The sequence below is a fragment of the Cherax quadricarinatus genome, chromosome 2, assembly GCF_038502225.1.
Source record: "Cherax quadricarinatus isolate ZL_2023a chromosome 2, ASM3850222v1, whole genome shotgun sequence".
Classification (NCBI taxonomy): Eukaryota; Metazoa; Arthropoda; class Malacostraca; order Decapoda; family Parastacidae; genus Cherax; species Cherax quadricarinatus.
Window position 1 is genome coordinate 71,283,694 of NC_091293.1, and position 24,959 is coordinate 71,308,652.

The 24,959-nt window shown below is 40.7% G+C and overlaps 1 protein-coding gene across 1 annotated transcript in view; it reads left to right on the forward strand.

Annotated features, from left to right (window-relative positions):
• The window catches only part of LOC128684229 (alpha-1,3-mannosyl-glycoprotein 4-beta-N-acetylglucosaminyltransferase C), a 398,920-nt gene that overhangs the window by 302,078 nt on the left and 71,883 nt on the right, over nt 1-24,959 (forward strand). The window contains exon 4 of the mRNA XM_070088912.1: nt 21,496-21,651. Coding sequence (XP_069945013.1) covers nt 21,496-21,651 — 156 coding nt within the window. The remainder of the gene's footprint in view (nt 1-21,495; nt 21,652-24,959) is intronic.

The window sequence follows — 24,959 nt, forward strand, 5'->3', positions numbered from 1 at the left end:
GCTCAGTGAAGGTGTCAATTTGGCGGCTAAATAAAAGAAAAAATGATTATATTAAACTTTCTATAAAATTAAATATCTTTTATGGATTGTAGAGTTTTAAATAGAATGTAGACGCTAAAAAATAAATGAGAAACATTGAAACTCGCATTTTTAGGGCATTTTTTTTTTTATTTTCACGGGTTTAATGAGCTCTTAATTATATTTTCAAACACATTTATGCCTGAGTCACATTGATACGATATTGCTTTTTTTAAGTTGAAGAAATTTGGAAAATTGTAATACTGTTTTTAACCCTTAAACTGTCCAAACGTAGATCTACGTTTTTTCAACATTTCAAAGTATGTAAAAAAAGGTAGATCTTTGTTTTTTTTACATTTGAAAACGTGTAAAAAAACTTTGATCTACGTTTTTTTTTTGTTATATTTGAAAATACATAAAAAACGTAGATCTACTTTTGGAGCAGTACGCATGTGAACGTAGATCTGATTGGACAGTTTAAGGGATATTATTAAGTGATAATTTTTGAGTGCGTTACCTGATAGGTTTCAAGCCTTCAATGATAGCTTAATAATGCATCTTCACAGCGGCTTCAAACTTATTATGCTGGTGTTTCCGAAGCTTTGAATTAGTTTTGGGCAGTGTATGTTCTTATTTGACATTTATATTGAAGAAATTGGGATGTTTCTATATGATACACTGTGAATGTCTTTTCTAATTCGTTGCAAATCTTTAGTGCTAATATTTAACACTATTTAAAACCTTTGCCGCACTTTGCACTATTCCTTTTGCTATGTTGTACGGGGATACCTTTCTTGACTCGTTCAACGACCGAATTATTATTATAATCAAGGGGGAAGCGCTAAACCAGTAAGATTATACAGCGCCTGAGGGGGGGATGTGGAAGGTATTCAGATTTAATTCAGGGAACTGGAGAACAGATCCAATTCCCTAGATCAAGAGCCCCTCACCAGCATCAAGGAACCTTTCTTGAGGGGTCAACGACCGAAATACATTTAGTTTTCCTCAGTCTTTTAAGTGTTTATCTTTCTCAGTGTCTCCTCTGGTTCTTGTATTAATTTTTCTTTTAATGCTGAATATTTTGAGTTGTCTTTTACTTCTGCCTCTTCATTGTTATTACTCTTATCTGATTCTTTCACTGTCTTCGCACTTTTCATTTATCTATTCGGCTTCTTAGTTCTTTTACCTCTCTGTACATGTTTTCGGTAAGCTTTCAGGAAGAAGGCATTATATTTTTGTGTTTTTTTTTTTTTTTAAATACACTTGCTGTCATAAATTTATATGTGGTGAAAAACACCATCCCAGAATAGAAACCTTTATTAAAGACAATGTTTTACTCGGAGACCAAGAATTTTGCAGTCTGTTCAGTGTGACAGTGTCCCTGACCCTACTGGTCAGGGGCACTGTCGGAGGTGTGCACTACTGATAAAACCCAGCAAATTGAAAGGGATTATGCCAGATCCTCAGTCAATTTGGAAGGAGTGATGCCTATAACAACACTATTCCTTTCCTCGATATTCCGATACGAAAAAAAAAAAACTACTACCAACTCCCTTTAAGTTTAGCATGATCTGTAAACAAAACAAACCAGAATATTCTCGGTTATTTCTCATTCATCGCTCTGCTAGAACCAAGAGAGGTGCTTTGTTGGGTATCTTTCTAAGGGCTCTTATACTCTGCAGCCTTGATTTTTTGGAAGATGAGTACCTCTAAATTACTGAGATCTTCCGCAATTTGCATTTTCTTGTCATTTTTATTCGAGATTGAAGAAGGAAATCACAGAGAATAATCAACACTCTGAGAGTCGATACCAACAGTAACTTCTGAAATAATCTTTCCTACTTTCACGGTACCTGAGAAAGCTTCTAGATTATTTGAGAAAGCCAGTTACTTCACCTCCATCACTATTAAAGACATTAGTAGGTCCAGCCCCGAAGAGAATGCCGACGTCTACACCATTTCTTTTATTGGATGCAATAAAATATACATGGATGATACAGCTAGGGATTTGTCCACAGAAACGTCATCAATTCCTGTATCTTAAATCGTAACACGACTCACGCCACGTGGATTACACTGGTCAACACTTTTTGAAAAGTAGTATTCTTCTCATATGAGATTAGTTAATTCTTATGCATTTTCATGTCCTGAATTCAAATATCACCTTGAAAAATGCTTATTGGCTATAGTTGTAAAGATACAAGACATTTAATATTTGATTATTTTATTATGACGTACAATATGTGTCAGTATGTTTTAAACTTTAATCCGTACCTACTCTCTGCCTTTTTGCTTGACGCTTATAGTGGCCTGAAGAATCATCTGCCAATGTCCAGCAATAGTCTGCAAGCATTCTTGTGCCCCATTTGCCATGGTACCATTTTTCCATGGTTGAAATATCTTGGTGAAACCTTTCACCATATTCGTCACTAACTGCCCCACAGTTCACTGGAAAAAGTCTAAATGCGAGTCCAAAAAGTGAATTTTAAGTGACATGTTACATCCCATGTTCTTGTAAGCCTTGATGAGGTTTTCCACCAATTCTTCATAGTTGCCTTCCCTTCTGTTTCTGAGAAATCCCTTCGCCATTAACTTGAATGCTTCACAAGCAGCTTTCTCCTCCCCATGAAGGTCTGATTCAAAGTCACCATCTTTAAGAAGCTCGAATTTGAGGACCATTGAAGACTCCCTTTCTTATCTTAGCGTTGCTCAGTGAGGGGAATTTTGATGTTAATTACTACTTGAATACCTGACCGGATTTGTCCATAGTTTTTAGAAAGTTTTTTTTTATGACCCTCAGGTTTATGTGTAGTGGTGGTGGTAGCAAAATTTTGTTTGGTTCAGTGAGAGGTGGATGTTTAACATTTTTCATCCCAGGCTCCAATGATTGATGAGGTGGCCAGTCTCTCCTGATGTAGTGGGAACCTCTTGCACAGCTGTCCCGTTCACATAGAAAGCAGCAGTACTTAGTGTATCCTACCTTTCACCTCAAAATATAAACTTGAACAGCACAACCACCTTCTATGACTGCTGGAACAATGATGAAGGTCAGTGAGACTGTGAGTGTGGTAAGAAACACGCTGCCACGCTGCCACGCACCTGTTGTTAGGTAAGACACATATGCAACAGTTAGGTATCTTTATTGTGAAACGTTTCGCCTACACAGTAGGCTTCTTCAGTCAAGTACAGAAAAGTTGATAGAAGCAGAAGATACTTGAAGACGATGTAATCAGTCCATCACCCTTAAAGTTTTGAGGTGGTCAGTCCCTCAGTCTGGAGAAGAGCATTGTTCCATAGTATGAAACAATATGGGGAAGAAGTGACAGGATAGAGCTTTTATAGCGCCAAGAGGTGAGACGTAGGCCACTAGGAGAGGTAAGAACTCAGATGTTGAGAAGTCAGGTCCCTCTCAAATCCAGCCCCTCTCACTAGTGGAAGTTGTTGAAGTTGATTGCAGGTCTGTACCAAGATACCCTTGTGTTGCAGTGTCTGACAGATTGAACATTAAAATGGTATAAAATACCGACAGGTTGTTAGGTAAGACACATATGCAACAGTTAGGTATCTTTATTGTGAAACGTTTCGCCTACACAGTAGGCTTCTTCAGTCAAGTACAGAAAAGTTGATAGAAGCAGAAGATACTTGAAGACGATGTAATCAGTCCATCACCCTTAAAGTTTTGAGGTGGTCAGTCCCTCAGTCTGGAGAAGAGCATTGTTCCATAGTATGTATGTTCCAAGTATCTTCTGCTTCTATCAACTTTTCTGTACTTGACTGAAGAAGCCTACTGTGTAGGCGAAACGTTTCACAATAAAGATACCTAACTGTTGCATATGTGTCTTACCTAACAACCTGTCGGTATTTTATACCATTTTAATGTTCAATCTGTCAGACACTGCAACACAAGGGTATCTTGGTACAGACCTGCAATCAACTTCAACAACTTCCACTAGTGAGAGGGGCTGGATTTGAGAGGGACCTGACTTCTCAACATCTGAGTTCTTACCTCTCCTAGTGGCCTACGTCTCACCTCTTGGCGCTATAAAAGCTCTATCCTGTCACTTCTTCCCCATATTGTTTCATACTATGGAACAATGCTCTTCTCCAGACTGAGGGACTGACCACCTCAAAACTTTAAGGGTGATGGACTGATTACATCGTCTTCAAGTATCTTCTGCTTCTATCAACTTTTCTGTACTTGACTGAAGAAGCCTACTGTGTAGGCGAAACGTTTCACAATAAAGATACCTAACTGTTGCATATGTGTCTTACCTAACAACCTGTCGGTATTTTATACCATTTTAATGTTCAATCTGTCAGACACTGCAACACAAGGGTATCTTGGTACAGACCTGCAATCAACTTCAACAACTTCCACTAGTGAGAGGGGCTGGATTTGAGAGGGACCTGACTTCTCAACATCTGAGTTCTTACCTCTCCTAGTGGCCTACGTCTCACCTCTTGGCGCTATAAAAGCTCTATCCTGTCACTTCTTCCCCATATTGTTTCATACTATGGAACAATGCTCTTCTCCAGACTGAGGGACTGACCACCTCAAAACTTTAAGGGTGATGGACTGATTACATCGTCTTCAAGTATCTTCTGCTTCTATCAACTTTTCTGTACTTGACTGAAGAAGCCTACTGTGTAGGCGAAACGTTTCACAATAAAGATACCTAACTGTTGCATATGTGTCTTACCTAACAACCTGTCGGTATTTTATACCATTTTAATGCCACGCACCTGTTGTGATACGTAGGTGTATATTGAAAAGCAGAGCTAACAAACAATTTTAACAATGATATTCGTTAACAGTGACCTAAAATTAGTTGGAAACTGCTACTCTGGTCTCGGAAGCATTTTGGTTGTTGGCCAGTGTTATCAGGGGAAGCATGGTTATCTGTGGAAAAGACAGGAACAGAAGAAATTGCTTGGAATCGGTGACACAGTTACTTAGAACCAGGGAAGTTTCCATTTGTCAGAACCCCAGGCTCACACGGTGCTCATCCCCACCCCCCACCCCGCGTCTCCTCCCGATATATTCACCTAGTTGTGGTTGCAGGAGTCGATTCATAGCTCCTGGCCCCGCCTGTTCACTGGCCGCTAATGGGTCACTCTCCCTGCACTATCAGTTTTATCATACCTCTTCTTAAAGCTATGCATGGATCCTGCCCCCACTACCTCATTTTCAGGCTATTCCACTTCCTGACAACTCTATGACTGAAGAAATACTCCCAAACATACCTGTGACTCATCTGAGTCTTCAACTTCTAACTGTTGCTGTGCCCTATCTCTGGAACATCTCTCTGTCCACCTTGCCGATTCCTCTCTTCTCCCATTCTATTCCTCATCCTCATTTCCGACATAGACAGAGATGTCTATGTCGGAATGACACCCGGATTACCATAGCAGTGACCTCCATCGAAGACACCGCGAGGCTCCAAGCGGACATCAATCAAATCTTCGAATATCCAACACATAACAAAAAAAGTATCCAAAACGGTGGGGATCCTCTCCAAGATACGATACTACGTGCCGCAAACTGCCCTTCTCACACTATACCATTCACTTATATATCCATACCTCACCTATGCTATCTGTGCTTGGGGTTCAACTGCAGCAACACACCTAAAGCCAATAATAACCCAACAAAAAGCCGCAGTAAGAATAATCACTAAGTCCAAACCCTGGCAACACCCCCCCCCCACTCTTCATAGATCTAAACTTACTCCCTGTTCAGAACATCCACACTTACTACTGTGCAATCTATATCTACAGGACCTTAAATTCCAATATTAACCTTGACCTAAAATGCTTTCTTGATAGTTGTGACAGGATCTACAGGCATAACACCAGACACAAACATCTCTATGACATTCCCCTTGTTCGACTAAACCTTTACAAAAATTCAATGTATTTCAAAGGACCTAAAATCTGGAACACCCTACCTGAAAACTCTAGAACTGCAGACACATTCATCACTTTCAAAACTACAGTTAAAAAACATCTTATCTCCCTGATCCACCCCGACAACTAGCTACATGATAACCACCTGGTGGTTCACAATTACACTCACTCACCCAATGACTATAAACCCAGAAATGCTAATCTTAATCTTAAAATAATAAATCCTAACTAGTCATAAGTTTGTCTATGATACTCCAATATAGACACCTTGTATTGTTCCAAAACAAAAGCATTCACATTGCTAAACTCACAAATTATGATGTAGTCACTTAGCCTTAATACCATAATCTGTAAGGATTTAATGTTAAGAATTAATCTAAGTCTGCTCGAAATGCCTAGCCATGCTAGGTGTTCTAGTGGCCCCCTCTGTAATTAGTATTTTATAACATGTAAACCACACAGTACCCAAAACCTGTAAACCCCACATTGTAACTCTTATAGAGAATAAACTTGAATTGAATTGAATGGGGCACTCAAAACAATATGAAGTTCAACGAGGAGAAATTTCAACTACTCAGATATGGGAAACTTGAAGAAATTAAAAATGTATCAGGGTATACGACAAATTCTAATCATACAATAGAGCGGAAAAGTAATGTGAAGGACCTTGGAGTGATAATGTCAGAGGATCTCACCTTCAAAGACCACAACAGTGTATCTACCTCATCTGCTAGGAAAATGATAGGATGGATAATGAGAACCTTCAAAACTAGGGACGCCAAGCTCATGATGATTCTCTTCAAATCGCTTGTGCTCTCTAGACTGGAATACTGCTGTACACTAACGGCCCCCTTCAAGACTGGCGACATTGCAGACCTGGAGAGTGTACAAAGAACTTTCACGGCACACACAAGTACGATAAGGCACCTAAACTACTGGGAACTGTTGAGGGTACTTGATTTGTATTCTTTCGAACGCAGGCGAGAGAGATACATGATAATATACACTTGGAAGCTCCTGGAGGGATTGGTACCAAACCTGCACACGAAAATCACTCCATATGGAAGCAAAAGGCTCGGCAGGAGATGCAACATTCCCCCCATGAAAAGCAGGGGCCCCACGAGTACACTGAGAGACAGCACAATAAGTGTCCGGGTCCCAAGCATACATAAGGGGGATTACCAATAGACCCATGGCTGTCTTCAAGAAGGCACTGGACAGGCACCTAAGGTCAGTACCTGACCAACCGGGCTGTGGTTCATACGTCAGTTTGCGTGCGGCCAGCAGTAACAGCCTGGTTGATCAGACCCTGATCCACCATGAGGCCTGGTCTCAGACCGGGCCGCGGAGGCGTTGACTCCCGAAACCCTCTCCGGGTAAACTCCAGGTATGTCTTCCCCTGTCCCTCCTGTCCTCCAGTGTCGTCAGGTCGAGTTCCCTTAATCTCTCCTATTAGGACATACCCCTTAGCTCCTGGACTAGTCTCGTTGCAAATCTTTGCACTTTCTCTAGTTTCTTGATGTGCTTGGCCAGGTGTGGGTTCCATACTGGAGTTGCATACTCTAATATGGGCCTGACGTACACGGTGTACAGGGTCCGGAACGACTCCTTATTGAGATGCCGAAATGCTATTCTTAGGTTTGCTAGTCGCCCATATGCTGCAGCAGTTATTTGGTTGATGTGCTCCTCAGGAGATGTGCTCAGTATTATACACACTCCAAGATCCTTATCCTTGAGTGATGTTTGTAGTCTTTGGCTCCCTAGACTATACTCTGTCTGGGATCTTTTCCCTTCCCGATCTTCATGACTTTGCACTTAGTGGGGTTGAACTCTAGGAGCCAGATGCTGGACCAGGCTTGCAGCCTGTCCAGATCCCTCTGTAGTATTGCCTTGTTCTCCTCCGACTGAATTCTCCTAATTAACTTCATATCGTCTGCAAACAGGAACACTTCTGAATTTATTCCTTCCGTTATGTCGTTCACATATACCAGAAACAGCACCAGTCCTAGGACTGACCCCTGTGGAACCCCGCTCGTCACAGGTGCCCACTCTGACACCTCATCACGTACTATGAATCGTTGATGCCTTCCCATCAGGTGTTCTCTGATCCGTTGCAGTGCCTTCCCTGTTATACCTGCCTGGTCCTCCAGCTTTTGCACTAATCTATTATGTGGAACTGTATCAAAAACCTTCTTTCAGTCCAAGAACACGCAGTCTATCCACCCACCTCTCTCTCTCTCTTGTCTTACTGTTGTCACCTTGTGATTGAATTCTAGTAGGCTTGTGACACTTGATTTCCTGTCTCTGAATCCGTGCTGCTTGTCGTTTATAATCTCATTCCTTTCTCCTGATAATCTCAGTAACTTTTCATACAATACATATTAGTGACACTGGTCTGTAGTTTAATGCTGCGTATCTGTCTCCATTTTTATAAATTGGGACTACATTCGCTGTCTTCCATACCTCAGGTAGTAGCCCTGTTTCGATAGATGTGCTGATGACTGTTGTTAGTGGTACACATAGCGCCTCTGCTCCCTCTCTCAGGACACACGGTGTGTATGTGTGTGTGTGTGTGTGTGTGTGTGTGTGTGTGTGTGTGTGTGTGTGTGTGTGTGTGTGTGTGTGTGTGTGTGTATAAAGGCAATACAATAACTGTCAGTTATGTAAGTGGGAAATGCAAGAGCAAAAACATGTAGATGGAAGCTGTAGTTTGAAAAGAATAAGAAATAGTCTCGCTTCACACGGTTAGGTCCGGGTTCGATTCCCGGCGAAGGGGTGGAAACATTGGACTTGTTTCCTTACACAGCTTGTCTATGTTCATCCATCAATAATTTGGGTACCTGGGTGTTAGTCGACTTGTGTGGGTTGCATCCTGGGACACAAGTGACCTAATTTGCCCGAAATGCTCAGCATAACAAGGGGCTTTCTATATAGTAGTATGTCATTGATGTCAGCTAGGACTGTATACCTTGTACATGTACTTGTAGTAAATGAAAATATTATTATTATTATTATTATTATTATTATTATTATTATTATTATTACTTATTCAGCTGAGTAAAGCTGGGAGACGAGGGAGGAATGGAATTGATGAGAACCAAAAAAAAAAAAAGAAAAAATGGGAAAGATCTTCTGGAAGAGATATGGAAAGCTTGTGTGTCAGTCTGGAATGAGAGCGAATGGAACAGGGAAAATCTCATGAAGTGAAGTGGTTGTGGATAAACATGTGGAACACTGTAGCAGTGAGAAATATGCAATATTATGTGAAGATGTGATATGGAACATAGCAATGAGTAAAATTCAAGAGGATATATATATATATATATATATATATATATATATATATATATATATATATATATATATATATATATATATATATCGTGCCGAATAGGCAGAACTTGCCATCTTGGCTTAAATAGCAACGCTCATCTTGCCATATAGGACTAGTGAAAATTTGTGTATGCAATAATTTCGCCAAAATCATTCTGAACCTAACGAAAAAAATACATTTCACTGTGTTTATTTATTATTAAATTATTGTAAACTTATCTAAAATATATTTAGTTACGTTAGGCTAAAATAAATTACACTTGTTATAATAAGGTTAGGTAAGTTTTCTAAGATTCTTTTGGTGCAAAATTAAAATTTTTTACATCAATATTAATGAAAAAATATATATTTAAACGTATAAGAAAAAATTTTAGAAAGGACTTAATTTTAAATGAGTTCTTGCTAATTGACCAGTTTTACCTATTCGGCACGACATATATATATATATATATATATATATATATATATATATATATATATATATATATATATATATATATATATATATATATATATATATATATATATATATATATATATATATATATATTACATGGGACATGTACATAAATGTGAGAGTAGAACATGTGACTTTAGAGAACAATTTATCAGGATGGTTCATATAGGCTCAAAAAAATCCTGAGGAATGGGAGGCAATCACCTTTGATCCAAGGAACGAGAGGGTGGTTCCAGTTCATTGTCCCTACATCCCTTCAACAGCATCAGTGCACTCAGTATGGTTATGAAAATAGTGTGGGCATCACACTCACAACATCTTCCATTAATAATAATTATAATAATAATAATAATAATAATAATAATAATAATATTTTTATTTACTACAAGTACATGTACAAGGTATACAGTTCTAGCTGATATCAATGACATACTACTATATAGAAAGCCGCTTGTTATGCTGAGCATTTCGGGCACATTAGGTCAGTTTTGTCCCAGGATGCGATCCACACCAGTCCACTAACACCCAGGTACCCATTTTACTGATGGGTGAACATAGACAACAGGTATAAGGAAGCACGTCCGATGTTTCTACCCCTTCGCTAGGAACCGAACCCGAACCCTCACCGTGTGAAGCGAGAGCTTTTGCCACCAGGCCACGGAGCACCGTTATAATCAGTGGTAAGCCCAGCACTTTCAAAATCATTACACGGTGAACCTGAATATAAATGAGATTATTATACAAACATTATCAGTTAATTGCAGAAACAGTTAAAAGTTGCTCAGAAAGGCACCCAGGTATAGAATGGTCTAAACTGTACGCCTCAGCTCACAACTGAGGGAAGGTGGTTTGGTCCCGGGCACGAGTGGAAATGTTAGGCGTGTTTCCTTACAACTGTTTCCCCGTCACCTAGCAGTAAGTAGGTACCCGGGAGTTAGACGACTGTTGTGGGTAGAGTCTGCCTTGGTGTACTTTAGTTAGGGCTGCGCTTGCAAATAAGCTGAGGTAAGATAGCAGCTCTAAATTTGTAAATTCAGCTGAGTAAATAAAGCTTTCATTACTAAATATAAGAGTAATTGGAATGCTAGTAAAGCTTTGAATTTAAGGAATTGAAGGTATCCTGTCCACCTTTGGATCAAACCTGATTCCCATTCCCAGGTGCTCTTTGGCTTCTAGAGATTTAGCGCTTCCCCATGAATATAATAATAATGATGATGATAATAATAATAATAAGAATTATTATTATTATTATTATTATTATTATTATTATTATTATTATTATTATTATTATCATTATTATTATCATTATAAAAATAATACTCTTGCCTACCGAGGCAGAGACTGGACAAGGAAGAAAACACTTTCACTGTTACTCAGTCAATCAGTGTCTTACCAGAAATATTCGGACATAGCAGTTCAGATGACCCTCCAAACTGCAGTATCCCCATCACTGCTTTAAAGTGTAGGAACTTTAGTTTCCACTTCCAGGACTCAAGTCTGGCTAACTAATTTTCTTAAATCCCTTCATAAATGTTGCCTAGCTGACACTTCAGTAGCTCGTCATATCTGAAAACCACTTGCCACCACTATTATGTACAACGCTCATACAAGCCTGTTGGATGTCCAAGCTTCTACCACTCAAATCCTCCTTTATCCCACTCCTTTAACTTTTCTTAGGACGACCCGTTCCCCTCCTTCCCCAATTTACATGCCCTCTTAGTCATCCTATTTTTTTCAATCATCTCTAAATGTCCAAACCATATCAACTTCCTCTCCTCAGCCTTCTGAATAATATCTGTGGCAACGCCACGTAAGTAATAAGTAAGTTTATTCAGGTATACACAAATACAGTTACATAGATCAACATACACAGCAGCATATGTGTAGAGAACCTAGGATAACCCAAAAAAAAGTCAGTGACTTTTTTCCATTGGGGTCCAGACTCAGAATTCACTGCAAAATATTCACCCCACACATTACTTGCAAGCACAACATCTCTACTGCCTTCAGCCTCCTTCTCGGTGCAACATTCAAAACTTATGCTTCACTTTCATGCAACAGTGTTGGTATCACTATACTTTCATGCATTCCCCTCTTTGCCTCCATGGATAAAATTGTTTATCTCCACAGATGCCTCAATGTACCACCACCTTTTTCTCTTCGTCAGTCCTATGGTTGAACCAGTCTTTCATAGATCCATCTGCCGACAAGTCCACTCACAGATATCTGAACACATTTCCTTCCTCCAAACTCCCTCCCTCCTATCTGATATCCAGTCTTTCACTGCCTAGATTTTTTGATAATCTCATCACCTTGATTTTTCCATAATCGATTCTAATCTTCGTCTTTTACAAACCCTCCCAAATTCGTATACCACACTTTGCAACTTCTCTTGAGAATCTCCCAAAAGACTCGTCATATCGGCAGAAAACAACTGTGACAACTCCCACTCTGTACCAGATTCTCCTTCCAATCCCACACCTCTTTCCAATACCATATTGCTTATCTCTTATACAAATATGTTAAGCAGCCATGGTAACATCACGCATCCCTGTCTAGGGTCTGCTGTTACTGGGAAATAATCGGCTCCTCTCCTATATATCCTAACTTGAGCCTCACTATCCTCGTAAAAACTCTTAACCGTTTTAAGTAACCTACCACCTATTCCATACACCTGCAACATCTGCCACATTGCTCCCCTGTCCACCCTATCTTATGAAATTTATTAATCTGTAAATGCAATGAAAACTTTCTTACTTTTATCAAAGTACTGTTTACCTATGTGGTTCAAAGTAAACATTTGGTCTACACATTCTATATCCTTCCTAAAATTTATTTGTGCCTCTGCATCCTGATTCTCTGTCTTAAAGAATAATTCTTTCAATAATAGTCTACCATACGCTTTACCTGGTATAATTCTTACATTCTCTTCTATCCTTTTTCTTTGTACAAACGAACTTTGTATGCACACGGCACACGTAAGTACGATCTGTATTCCCTGGAACGCAGGCGAGAGAGATGCATGATAATATACACTTGGAAGGTCCTGGAGGGATTGGTACCAAACCTGAGCACGAAAATCACTCCCTATGAAAGTAAAAGACTCGGCAGGAGATGTAACATTCCCCCGATGAAAAGCAGAGGCACCACGAGTACACTAAGAGATAACACAGTAAGTGTCCGGAGCCCAAGACTGTTCAGTTGCCTCCCAGCATACATAAGGGGGATTACCAATAGACCCCTGGCTGTCTTCAAGAAGGCACTGGACAGGCACCTAAAGTCAGTACCTGACCAACCGGGCTGTTTTTCGTACGTCAGCTTGCGTGCGGCCAGCGGTAACAGCCTGGTTGATCAGACCCTGATCTACCATGAGGCCTGGTCTAAGACCGAGCCGCGGGGGCGTTAATCCCCGAAACCCTCTCCAGGTAATGCTCTATGCTGATCCCTAGGTACCTTTCCCCTTTCATGCATATGAAGAACAAATACAGTAACCGCTCCAAAAACAATATCCCTACCTATTTTTTAACATTTCTGCCTTAATCCCATCTATCCCAGATACATTACCCTCTTTACACAAATAACCCGCACATAAAAGAGAGAAGCTTACGACGACGTTTCGGTCCGACTTGGACCATTTACAAAGTCAATGGACTGAAACGTCGTCATAAGCTTCTCTCTTTTATGTGCGGGTTATTTGTGTATCGTTCCAGTCACGGTATTGTGCCTTTTTTTTGTTATTACCCTCTTTCATTCTATAACTGTCTCATGTACTTTTCCCATACTCACATCTGCCTCTTTCTCACTTCTAAAAGGAGTCAAAACTCCTTGCCCGATGTAAGGAATCACTGCCTCCCCTCTCTCCATCAACATTCAACAGCTGATCAACATAATCCATCCATCCCAGAATCTACCTCATTTTAAAGACTCGCTCTCTGTTGTACTTAAATGTTAAATCAATTTGTTCATTGGCCTTTTTCAAGTTTTGTATATCACTCCAAAACTTTTCTTATTTTCAGAAAAAATTGTAGATTAAACCTCACCCTCTCTCTCATAGCTTAGAAGTCACGACACCCTGCCATGTTATCCCCTTTCTGGTTTCTTGAACATGAATGATGCCCCAGGCCATTCAGAATCATAACCCTGCTTACACCGGCTTCTCATGCCTGGATACTGTTGCCAGTATGCTTGAAATGGTGAAAGTAACTGGTAACTTAGTGTAAGAGAATGTTAACCACACTGACCTACATAATACTCAACGAATAACTGAGATTTAGTCAGTTACATGAGTCAGGTCTCATTGACAGTGACACCTGAGCTTGCAGCTGGCACCTGGAATTTCAGTGCCACCCCTCCCCTCCCCCCCTTTTGAAACCTTAAGGTGATAACTGAAGAGATTATACTTCTCAAGTCTATTTTCCCCTTTCCCCGAAGGAGGGATAGAAACGGGAGAGAAAGCGGCAACACTTTCTCAAGAATATTCAGATAAACAGGATTAAAAAAAACCCACATGTAATACTGTAGACGATGGCATCCAACGACACTGATATGAATATATTAGATAACTCGTAGACCATTATTATTATTATCATAATCAAGGGGGAAGCGCTAAACCCGGAGGATTATACAGCGCCTGGGGGGGGGGGGGATGTGGAAGGCATTCAGGCTTAATTCGGGGAACTGGAGCACAGATCCAATTCCCTAATTCAAGAGCCCCTCACCAACATCAAGGAACCTTCCTTGAGGGGAACTCGTAGACCAGTGGTAAAGATTTTACCTCATTTCCGAAGGGCCCAGGTTCAGTCCTGGTCACCGAGAAGATAATACGGACCTGTATATTAGCTTACTGTTGTGGGTCACATCATAGAGGGTGGAAGCATATTTTAGATAGGGCTGGGCTTTGAAATGAATTATGAATTTAACGACGTAAAGAAAAAAAATGGTTGATGTGGGAGGACCTGGCAACGCGACCTCTGGAGTACCTGTAGAATTCGGTGGTCTGAGTGCAGTTTAATAATGCACTTTTCAAACAAATAGATGAAAGCAGGAAAAATTAGACAAAAGCGAAGTAGCAACTTAAATCCAAGTTGCACAGTTGTGAATTTTTTTTAAAACATCATAATTAGGTATCCCAGAAAGGGGTTCCTATAAGTGGTTGATGTCGTGTATTTATCGAGGGCGCCTCATACGAACAGCTTCAAATTTTAAACACTGATGTTCTTTACCTAGAAAAAAAGTTCATGAAACTATTGGCATGCGCAGATGCCCTCTGGTTAATTCTATTTAGAATACTCCTGATTTTGATTTCTGTCCCACTTCTGACTGGCTTCAAGCTTTCAGGACAAGAGACGGTATAATAAGATACCCACAAATGTGAAACAAGACACAAGTGCAGAGTTATGATATTTTTACTGAGGAAATGTTTTGCCACGAATTGCTTCTTCAGTTGTACAAAGATAACCACAGACGGAGTGGGTGAGGACTAGGAAAAGGAAGGGGAGGATCAGTGTAGTATGAAAATGTGGGAGAGGTGAGGAACCCGCCAGGAAAGGTCCAGTGGCCCATCACAGTGCTCTAGAACTCCAACTTTAGGTGATCGCCGGGTTCCGAAATGGTAAAGTTGCAACCAAAGTTTAGGCCACTCGTTCACCCATTGAAATATCCCAGACGTCACACAAGTGATACCTGCAGGCTGTCATTGGGGTTGCGCGCTCTCTCTCTCAACCTCGTTACGAGGCACACGTCTCGTCCTGTGCTCCCTGGCTTGACTCTGCTGCCACTTCCTTTCACCTCACTGTCAAGCCTTTGTCAATATGTTAATAATCCGGAGAATAAACCAGAGCAGTTATCGACATCTTGATCGACCTGTAAGCTCAGAAGCAATACTAGACCGGCCACACAAGCACTTTCCACTGAATTCGGAATACAGAACAAACTTAAATCATTCACTTGAACAAAAGTTCCATGTGCAAGATATATATATATATACCTTTGATATACCTTACCTTTGATATACCTTTGAAGAATTTCGAGAGTATATCTACTCTCTGAGCCCGGCCATGGGCCAGGCTCGTCTGGTGCTTGCCTGGTCAACCAGGCTGTTGCTGCTGGAGGCCCGCTGCCCCACATATCCATCACAGCCTGGTTGATCTGGCACCTGGTGAAGATACTTGTCTAGTTTCCTCTTGAAGGCTTCAACACTTGTTCCAGCAGTGTTTCTGATATCTTCTGGTAAGATGTTGAAAAGTCTGGGACCCCGGATATTGATACAGTGTTCCCTTATTGTCCCCACCGCACCCCTGCTCCTCACTGGGTTTATTTTACATTTCCTCCCATATCTCTCACTCCAGTATGTTGTTATGGCAGTGTGCAGATTTGGGACCAGGCCCTCGAGTACCTTCCAGGTATATATTATCATGTATCTCTCTCTCCTCCGCTCCAGTGAGTACATGTTCAAGACTTGCAGGCATTCCGAGTAGTTTAGGTGCTTTACTGGCTCAATGTGAGCCGTAAACGATCTCTGTATTTGTTCCAGCTCCGATATTTCTCCTGCCCTGAACGGGGCCGTCAGCACTGAGCAATATTCTAAGTGAGGGAGCACTAGCGATTTGAAGAGTGTCACCATCGGCATTGTTTCCCTTGTTTTGAAAGTTCTCAGTACCCACTCAGTCATTTTCCTGGCTGTCGTGATCTTTGCCTTGTTATGGTCTTTAAAAGAAAGGTCGGCTGACATAATTATTCCTAGGTCTTTTACGTGTTCCTTACGTTCTATTTGGTGACCCTCTTGAGTTTTGTATATAGTGCTCCTTTTGAGTTCTTCATTCTTTCCATATCTAAGCAGCTGGAACTTATCACCATTGAACGTCATGTTGTTTTCCACTGCCCACTGGAAAACCCTGTTTATGTCTTCCTGTACTTTTTCAGCGTCCTCTACCGTACTGACTTTCATGCTTATTTTAGTGTCATCTGCAAATGATGATACAAAAGTATGCCGGGTGTTTCTGTCTATGTCTGCTATGAGGATGAGGAACAGCAGAGGTGCCAGGACAGTGCCTTGGGGCACTGAGCTTTTGACCTCGTTGATGCTGGATCTTGCCCTGTTCACTACTACTTTTTGTGTTGTGTATGTTAGGAAACCGAAAATCCATCTGCCTACCTTCCTTGTGCGTTATCACTCCATGATCGCATTTGTCAAACGCCTTTGCAAAATCTTGGGAGTGATGTCAGAAGATTTCTCATTCAAGGGTCACAACAGAGTCGCTATCGCTTCAACAAGGAAAATGATAGGCTGGATAACATGAACGTTCAAGACATGAGATAAAGAACAATGATAATACTCTTCATGTCACTTTTTCTCTCCAGGATGGAATACTGCTGTATACTAACGGTCACCTTCAAGGCAAGCGAGACTGAGCTGGGAAACGTACAGAATGTATACAATGAAAATCACTGTCTGTATACATTATGGCCGAAATGCTATGGTTCTTATGAGGTTTCTCATTATTGTATATTTTGTATATGCAGTGACCCAAAATAATCTGAATAAACATCTGAACTACTGGAGTTTACCTGGAGAGAGTTCCGGGGGTCAACGCCCCCGCGGCCCGGTCTGTGACCAGGCCTCCTTAGGTCAGTGTCCCAGGATGCGACCCACACCAGTCGACTAACACCCAGGTACCCATTTTACTGATGGGGAACATAGACAACAGGTGGAAGAAACACGTCCAATGTTTCTACTCTGGCTGGGAATCGAACCCAGGCCCTCACCGTGTGAAGCGAGAGCGTTAACCACCAGGCCACCAGAGCTTGAACGTAGACGAGAGAAATACATTATAATGTGCAAGTGAAAAATGCTGGAGGGACTGGTTCCAAACATTTACACCAAAATCACTCCTTACAAAGGCCTGAGACTTGGCAGACGGTGCAGAGTACCTCCAGTGAAAGCATTGGCGAGCAACTACAGTAAAGGAAAGCTTAATAAGTGTCAGAGGTGCTCAACTTTTCATCGCCCTCCCTTTGTGCATAAGGGAAATTACCAACAAACTTCTGGGTCTCTTCAAGATGGAACCTAATAAGTTATTCAAATCAGTTTTTGCCCAGCCGGTCTGTGGTTCGCACGTTGGAATGCGTGCGGCAAGCAGCAACAGTCTGATTGGTCAGGCCTTGTTTGGGGGCCGGGCCGTGGGAGGCGTTGACCCCCGAAAGCATCCTTCAGGTATCCAGACGACACAGTTCGATTATTCTTCCTGGATGACGAGTTTGGTCTCGTTGAATTTCATGAAGGAATCATGAATATTACAGTGGATGACGCAGACATTATACAGGTCACCCCAAGTACATACATTCCGGTGCTCACTTATAACGTTGCTCCAGGCTCATGGCTGTTTCCCCAACATAATTAAAATCATAAGTAAATAGAGCTACCAGGATGAAGAGAAGGGTGATTATTGATATTTATCTCAGAGCTGACAGATTTCCACTCCTGTTACATCAAACGTTCACTCAGCTCCAGTGTCCCTCCTACTTTATTAATGGTTGTTGGAGGGCTCTATAGCCCAGTGAGGCTATAAACAAAAATAGTAGGCTATTCACATGGTAACTTAAATACACAGGACGGTTTAATCCATTCAAACTTTCATTTTAGAAAATAATACTAAGGGATAATGATTGTTGAAAAATTACCTAATTCCTTTTCGTTTAGGCTTCACAGTTATATATCACTTGTCCCTGGTGTGGGGCATTTGAAACCTCACTGATAAGCTAATAAACTGCTTTCCATCAAACCACGTTTAGATTTTTGGCGATCATCTTAGGAGACAGCACTCTCCTGCCTGTGTATCGGCCACATGCGCCTCGCTAGCGGATACTTCATGGAGAAACGACCTTCATCGCTCTGCGAGGACTGCCAGGTTGTAGTGTTAGTTCACAATATAGTAAAAGACTGTCCTGGCTATCAGTGGACACGTAGAATTAATTCACTTCCGATGTCTTCACCGCCCCAGCACACTTTAATTCAGTGGTGACACCACCGGGGCTCCGGGACTTCAGCCGTCCCCCTAATTTTCTTCAGTCCCAGAAGCCCCCTTCTTTTTAAAATGATCCATTATTCAACATATTCTTAGGTATAAATCTGTGCTTATACTAGATGCAGATAACCCGCCATTTAATAACACTTGGGAAAAAACAGGAATTCCATGTGTTAATGAAAAAGTTATTGTACTTGTAGAACTGAACTATAAAGAAAAAAGTTGAGCAGCCTGTGAGGCCAGAACCGTAAACAGGAACCATTCACTAGCGTGAAGGCATCCCTCCCATCACTGAAGGGGGCAAACCCTAGCTGCTAGCTTGGTATCACTCCTTCGTAATGTATTGATAACACATCCCTCGCTCGTGATGAGCCAGACTTTTGCCACAGATTGCATTTTACTCATTTATTATTACCCCTGCGGTAAAACGGTAGGGATCCTATGGAAACTGTGGTGGGTAATCAGTTATGATTCAACGAAAGAGTGAATGTCTCCATTTTCTTGGAGAAAGACCGCTTCACTAGCATTAAAGCACTTGTTTTAAAATGATATTATACTACCTGGACCTCGCCTTGAATCCCGTCCAAGGTCAGTTGAATTAAATACAAATCCTTGCTTCAGTGTAAGGTTTGGGAGGCGTGTTGATGCCACACTGATAACCCAATTATCCGCACACACATCTTCCTTGCGCTATTTGTTGGGTTCACACACAAAAAATAAGAGTGAAATTTTAGATATCTTTTGTTTAACTGCTTTCTGCTGTGTTCTATTATTTGTTTTCTCCCTCTCTCTCTTCCTCTCGGGGTCTGTATTTTATAGCTCCCTTCAATATTTATGTTTTCTGCATTCATTTTCTTTTGATCATTGGGCCTCGCACACCGTCCCTTTTTTTTGCCTTCTCCCTCTCTCAACCTCTGTCTCTTTTTCTCACGCCCCTTCCTTTCCCTTTCCTATCGTCTTCTTCCTCTCTGTCCCTCTTCATCTTCTTTCACTATTTTTCTCTCACGTTCTCCCTCTCTCTGCTATTCCCCTCCCTCCTTCACCCTTTCCCTCTCTCTGACATTCCCCTCCCTCTTTCACCCTTTTCCCTCTAACACTCCATCTCTTCCTCTATTTGACCCTCTTCAACTCTGTATTTTACCCCTTTCCTTTCAAATTCTCCCCCTCTCTCTTTCTCAGTCACCCTCGGTGGGAGGTGGTCACTCTCTCAAGTTTAAAACATAGGTAAATGACCAGACCTTCTGTACTAGTGTAGAGGTGAGATGAAGCAGCTGGAGTTGACGTCACATATAAGCGTCACCAGCTAGTGGAAGTAGGTGTCGCTAAAAAAGTTTTAGCAAAGCAAAATAGTTGCACAAATCGCTCGTACCAAGATACCATGATGATGTTGCTGCGTCAGATTATCATCATGTTATTGATGGTATTCAGCACTGTATGCATGTGACGTCAGCTCCAGCTGCTTCATCTCGCCTTTACTCTAGTATATATATATCTGGCCGCGTGCCCGTGCTTGAGGCTTGAGGAGTAGTCACATCAATACTATATATATCATCTGCTTCCAGTGTTGTTTTCTTCTGTATCCGACTGAAGAAACCTGTTGTGCAGGCTGAAGGTTTCAGCAATAAAGATACCGAAGTGTTGCACGTGTGTCTTATTCATTAACTTGTCGGTATTTTATAACATCAATAATACGATTCTGTGACTTCATCTAGAGTTTCCATGACTCACCTATAGCTATATAAAAGGTTCCATCCTCATGCTTCAGATTTCTTATAAATCGATCATAATTATAACCTTAATTTGTAAAGGAGTGGAACAGTAAGCCAGCGGAAGGCCTCAATCAGATGACCAAGAGCTCCAGCTGCGGGTCATAATATGACTATGACCCGCGTCAGGAAACACTTGTCCTATTTCCTGACAAGCCTTACCTGGCTTCAGCTTCACATTGTTCTAGACCATGGGACCGAACGCTTCTCCAGGCTGAGGGACTGGCCAACTCTACACTTTTTCTTCAAGGCTGATGGACTTATTACATCATCTTTACCTCTCCTCTGTTTCTGCTACCTCCTCTGTATTCGACTGAAGAAGTCTGCTGTACGGGCGAAACATTTTTAAAATAAATATGTCTAACTCAGTGTTTACTTGATGGCAAAGCTGAGGAAATCCCTTTCTAAGTGCTGCATTGTTTCTATGTAAAACTTACGCGAATTTTGTTCCATTATACAAGTCCACGGATTGCACTTAATTTGTCAGCAACCGAGACAGTTATAGTATCAGAGGTAAAAGTATGTTGATGTGATAGTCTCAGAACTACTAGTACACAGCTAAGTGAATGGCAGTGGAGTAACATGAGTATTAAGATAAAAACGGAACGATTTTAATAGAGGTAGTTGTAGTCCTCTCCTTATAGTTCCATTCCTTCTGTAAATTTCGTGTTTTCAGTGTGGTATGGTATATTTTCCCAATTTCTCATGCTAGCAGAGGCCGGAGATAGTTGTGAGTGCATAGAGAGCCTTCTGCTTTTTATCTTTGTCTCATAGATAATAAACAATAGTCCTTAATTTTGATAGGACATAGATCTCAGTTGTTAGTCTCATTGTGGACTTATAAGTCTTCTGCCATCTGTCATTTCCACATGCTGCCATGTGAGTGGCTCTATTCCTCAATGTAGGCCTATTCATTTTAATCTTTCCAAATTTCTTTGTATCTTTCCTTGCCCACATTTAGTCTTCTACCATGTCTCCTCTCTCTCCACAGCAATACCCGCTACCTGACAATTGGTATATCGTCAGTGTGGCGCAAGGACGACTACCTGACCCGCACTATTGACTCCATACTGAAGGAGACCACAGAGCATGAGCGGAGTGACATCCTAATTTTCCTACTCCTTGCCGACGCAGATTCTAACCTCAGGTACTTGTAGAGTATTTTATTCATCAGGAAAAAGTGTCTCTTAATGCGGGAGTAGTCAGGTGGTGACCACAACCTTTCCCATTTTGATTATTTTCAGATTGATTTCTTTGTGTATATTGGGGATCATCTTGATGGAATTGCAATCAGTCATACTTAAACTTGACGTTTAAGTCATCCTACAAATGTTACAAATAAATATTTTGCAATGTTGCATTTTAGGTACATTAAACTGGCATGTAATAATAATAATTAAATATTTAACCTATGATATCCTAACAATGTTAATATAACTTTAATCCCATTTGAGGTCCTGTATTTTGTCTCATTCATTTGAGTTATGATGTCGACACAATTCAGAGAGTGAGTTATGAAACAAGCAATGATAAATGTAGAAAATACTAAGTTCTACCCACTTTCAGAGTGGACTGACGGGCTCTCAGATCCTCCCTCTGTGTTTCTTCAGTAACTGCCCCTCACTTGGGACATCTATCATGACTGATAATCACCTTTATAGGTGGATGAATTATGCTCAGAATTTGATTTATGAAAATTAAAGTGCTAATGAACTATATGATTATGTTTTTGTTAAAGAGAAGGGAAAAGTTACAATTTTATATCGCCGACGGATTGATGATGTGTCTATCATAATAAACAAAACTATACGATACTACTTGACCATACAACTCAACAGTAATTTCTTTAACACGTTGTCCTAGATACTTAAAACTGCCCAGGTTACCTGCTTCCCCAGATACCTTTGTAGATCTTAGACAACCCGAAGCAAATTAATCATTGGGACCCAGGAAGAACCCTCCATTTTTCTTAATCCTGGTGTTTCCTTTACACAGGTTCCCTTGTCCTGTCTTCATTTATTCAAGCAATATGATGAAAAATATTTAGGGAGTGTCTTGATGCTGTCGTGGTTGTTAAGAGGTGTATCACCAGAGTGTTCGACATTAATTCGATATTATTGTTCCTCCAACTATTACCCCTTTTCCCCTCCTTTGCAGACTGATGCTTCAAGCACGTCACTTAATTAAGTCGTCTTACAAATTATAATTAATACATGACAGTATGCAACTCTAGTAAATCATGAATATTACATCATGTGACATATAGATCGTCACAGGTAAGTGGGCATTGTTCTTCTCAGCTAATATTGAGTAAAAAAAACATGGTTCATGATGGCAACACTCTTTCTTCTCCTAGACTGAGAGGTGACTAACTTTATGACTGTAATAATGTTGGTAGAATTACCGATAATATGTCAAGTCATTACGGCTTGACAAAGCTCATGGAGAGCAAAACGTTGCCACAATAAAAATGTCGCATTAGCTGCACATGCGTCCTTTTATTTATGGTTCCTCTCCGTCTCCTGAGAGGAAAAATATTAAATCATGCTCAGACTGTTCTGTTAAGTACCATGAAATCCCTTGCTTGAGCTGTAAAACATGGGCTGTATAACTGGGGAGCTCCCTAAATCGTGGACCAAAAGTCTCATTTCCACACAATCAAGAAAATGTATTTCACCCAATATCTCCCAGTAGCTGGCTTGTGTAAAACAGTTAAGAGGATGATTCTAAATCGTCTCGTGCATAAAATCAAATAATTTTTTGTCTCCTCAGTTGTATGGTTTCATGCTTGGAAGGAGTACGCATCAATGCATAGGTATGGTGACCTTAGACTTCGAAAACAGCATTCGACACAGTTAACCATAACATATTATGTAAGAAACTACAAGAATAGCTTGTAGGCTCTGTAAACTGGTTTAAGTTCTACCTAAAGATCAGGAAACAAATTGTCGAGATCAACAATACAGAATCAGAACCCCTGCCGATAGCATGTGGGGTTCCCCAAGGTAGTTGAGGAAAATTTTGATTTTCCTAAATTCAGTATGTGTAAATTTGAATAATACAATAATTGTGTAATAAAACATGAGGCTGAGCTGACCCTTTTGAGAAATTTTGAGTGAGGGGAATGTACAACAGCCAGTAGTGACACCAGAAAGGAGACCCCATTTTGTAATTTTTGAGCACTGGTTGTCGTGGAAATTCTGATCCAAATTGGGAGGTTTCAGCCTGAATTTGTAATAGGAACTCGTGTTAATGTCCCCTGCTGAAGAATTGGGACATGAAACTTGCGGGACCTCAAGAATTACATGTGGATTGCGGAAGATAAGGGATACAACTATCACTCATAGGGAAGTGCACCATTAGCCCTTGCATTTAGATTGCCAGCTGGCCAGTGTAGGATCTAGGTGTCAGGCCAGTATTGTGGTGTGATCCATCTACAATAATTAAATGGTAAGTGTTAATATGAATTTATTTTGTGTACCCAGCAAACCTAATCATATACAGTCCACAATTTTAATTTACCAGATTAGATGGTTTTAATATTGAAATTATTAATTTAATATCAGGTCTAGCTTTTCATGAGAGTGGTGAAGAAGTGGGCATCGAGGGGGTTATAGATTGGTGATCTACTGTGACTTAAGTCCCACTTATCTCACCCAAATTACTTGCATGTAATAATAAATCTCATGCAGGTAATTTACTCACATAATAATTCAAAGCAGTATTCTGGGCTCTTTACTATTTTTATGTTATGTCAATGACATACCCATCAGTGTCAAGTGTAAACTTATGTTGTATGTAGACAGCGCACAGTGCTGTACTAGTCTCAGGTAAAGACCTACATGACGTATCGTTTCACTTGACATATTGTCAAGAATTCTATCAACATTATTACACCAGTGACACCACCAACAACTCCAAACCAAATAAATGTTGGAGAAACATCTAGAGACCTTCATACATGCATTTCTGAACACCAGTATGCCAGAAGTATGAACCACCTGAACAATGCCTGTATTTTAGACAAATTCTCACAGCCACTTGATAATAATGGCACACGACTCATTTGTCAAAGAAGACACATCGAAACTCAGGATTCTGGAATTATCACAGATCAGCATATCAAACAACTTCACCCAAAACAATGGCTTACACACTATAGCTGAGCCTGGAGTTTTGAGACTCTCTGACCACGGGTTCAATCCCGGCCGGGGTATGGTTTTTCTGAGCCTCTTGTCAGGAAGCTTCTTAATCAAACTTGACCTCACACTAGCAGGTCACAGTAGAGAGGAAAACTGTTACAGACCTGTCTCAAGCTAGCCAGGTTTTTCTCTAATCCAACCTTTTACAAGTCATATATCTGTCAAAATTGTAACCCAAGAAGCTTCAATATATCTCACCTGACTTTTCACATCATGACATTCCCTATATAATCACGCATTCTTTCTCCCCAAC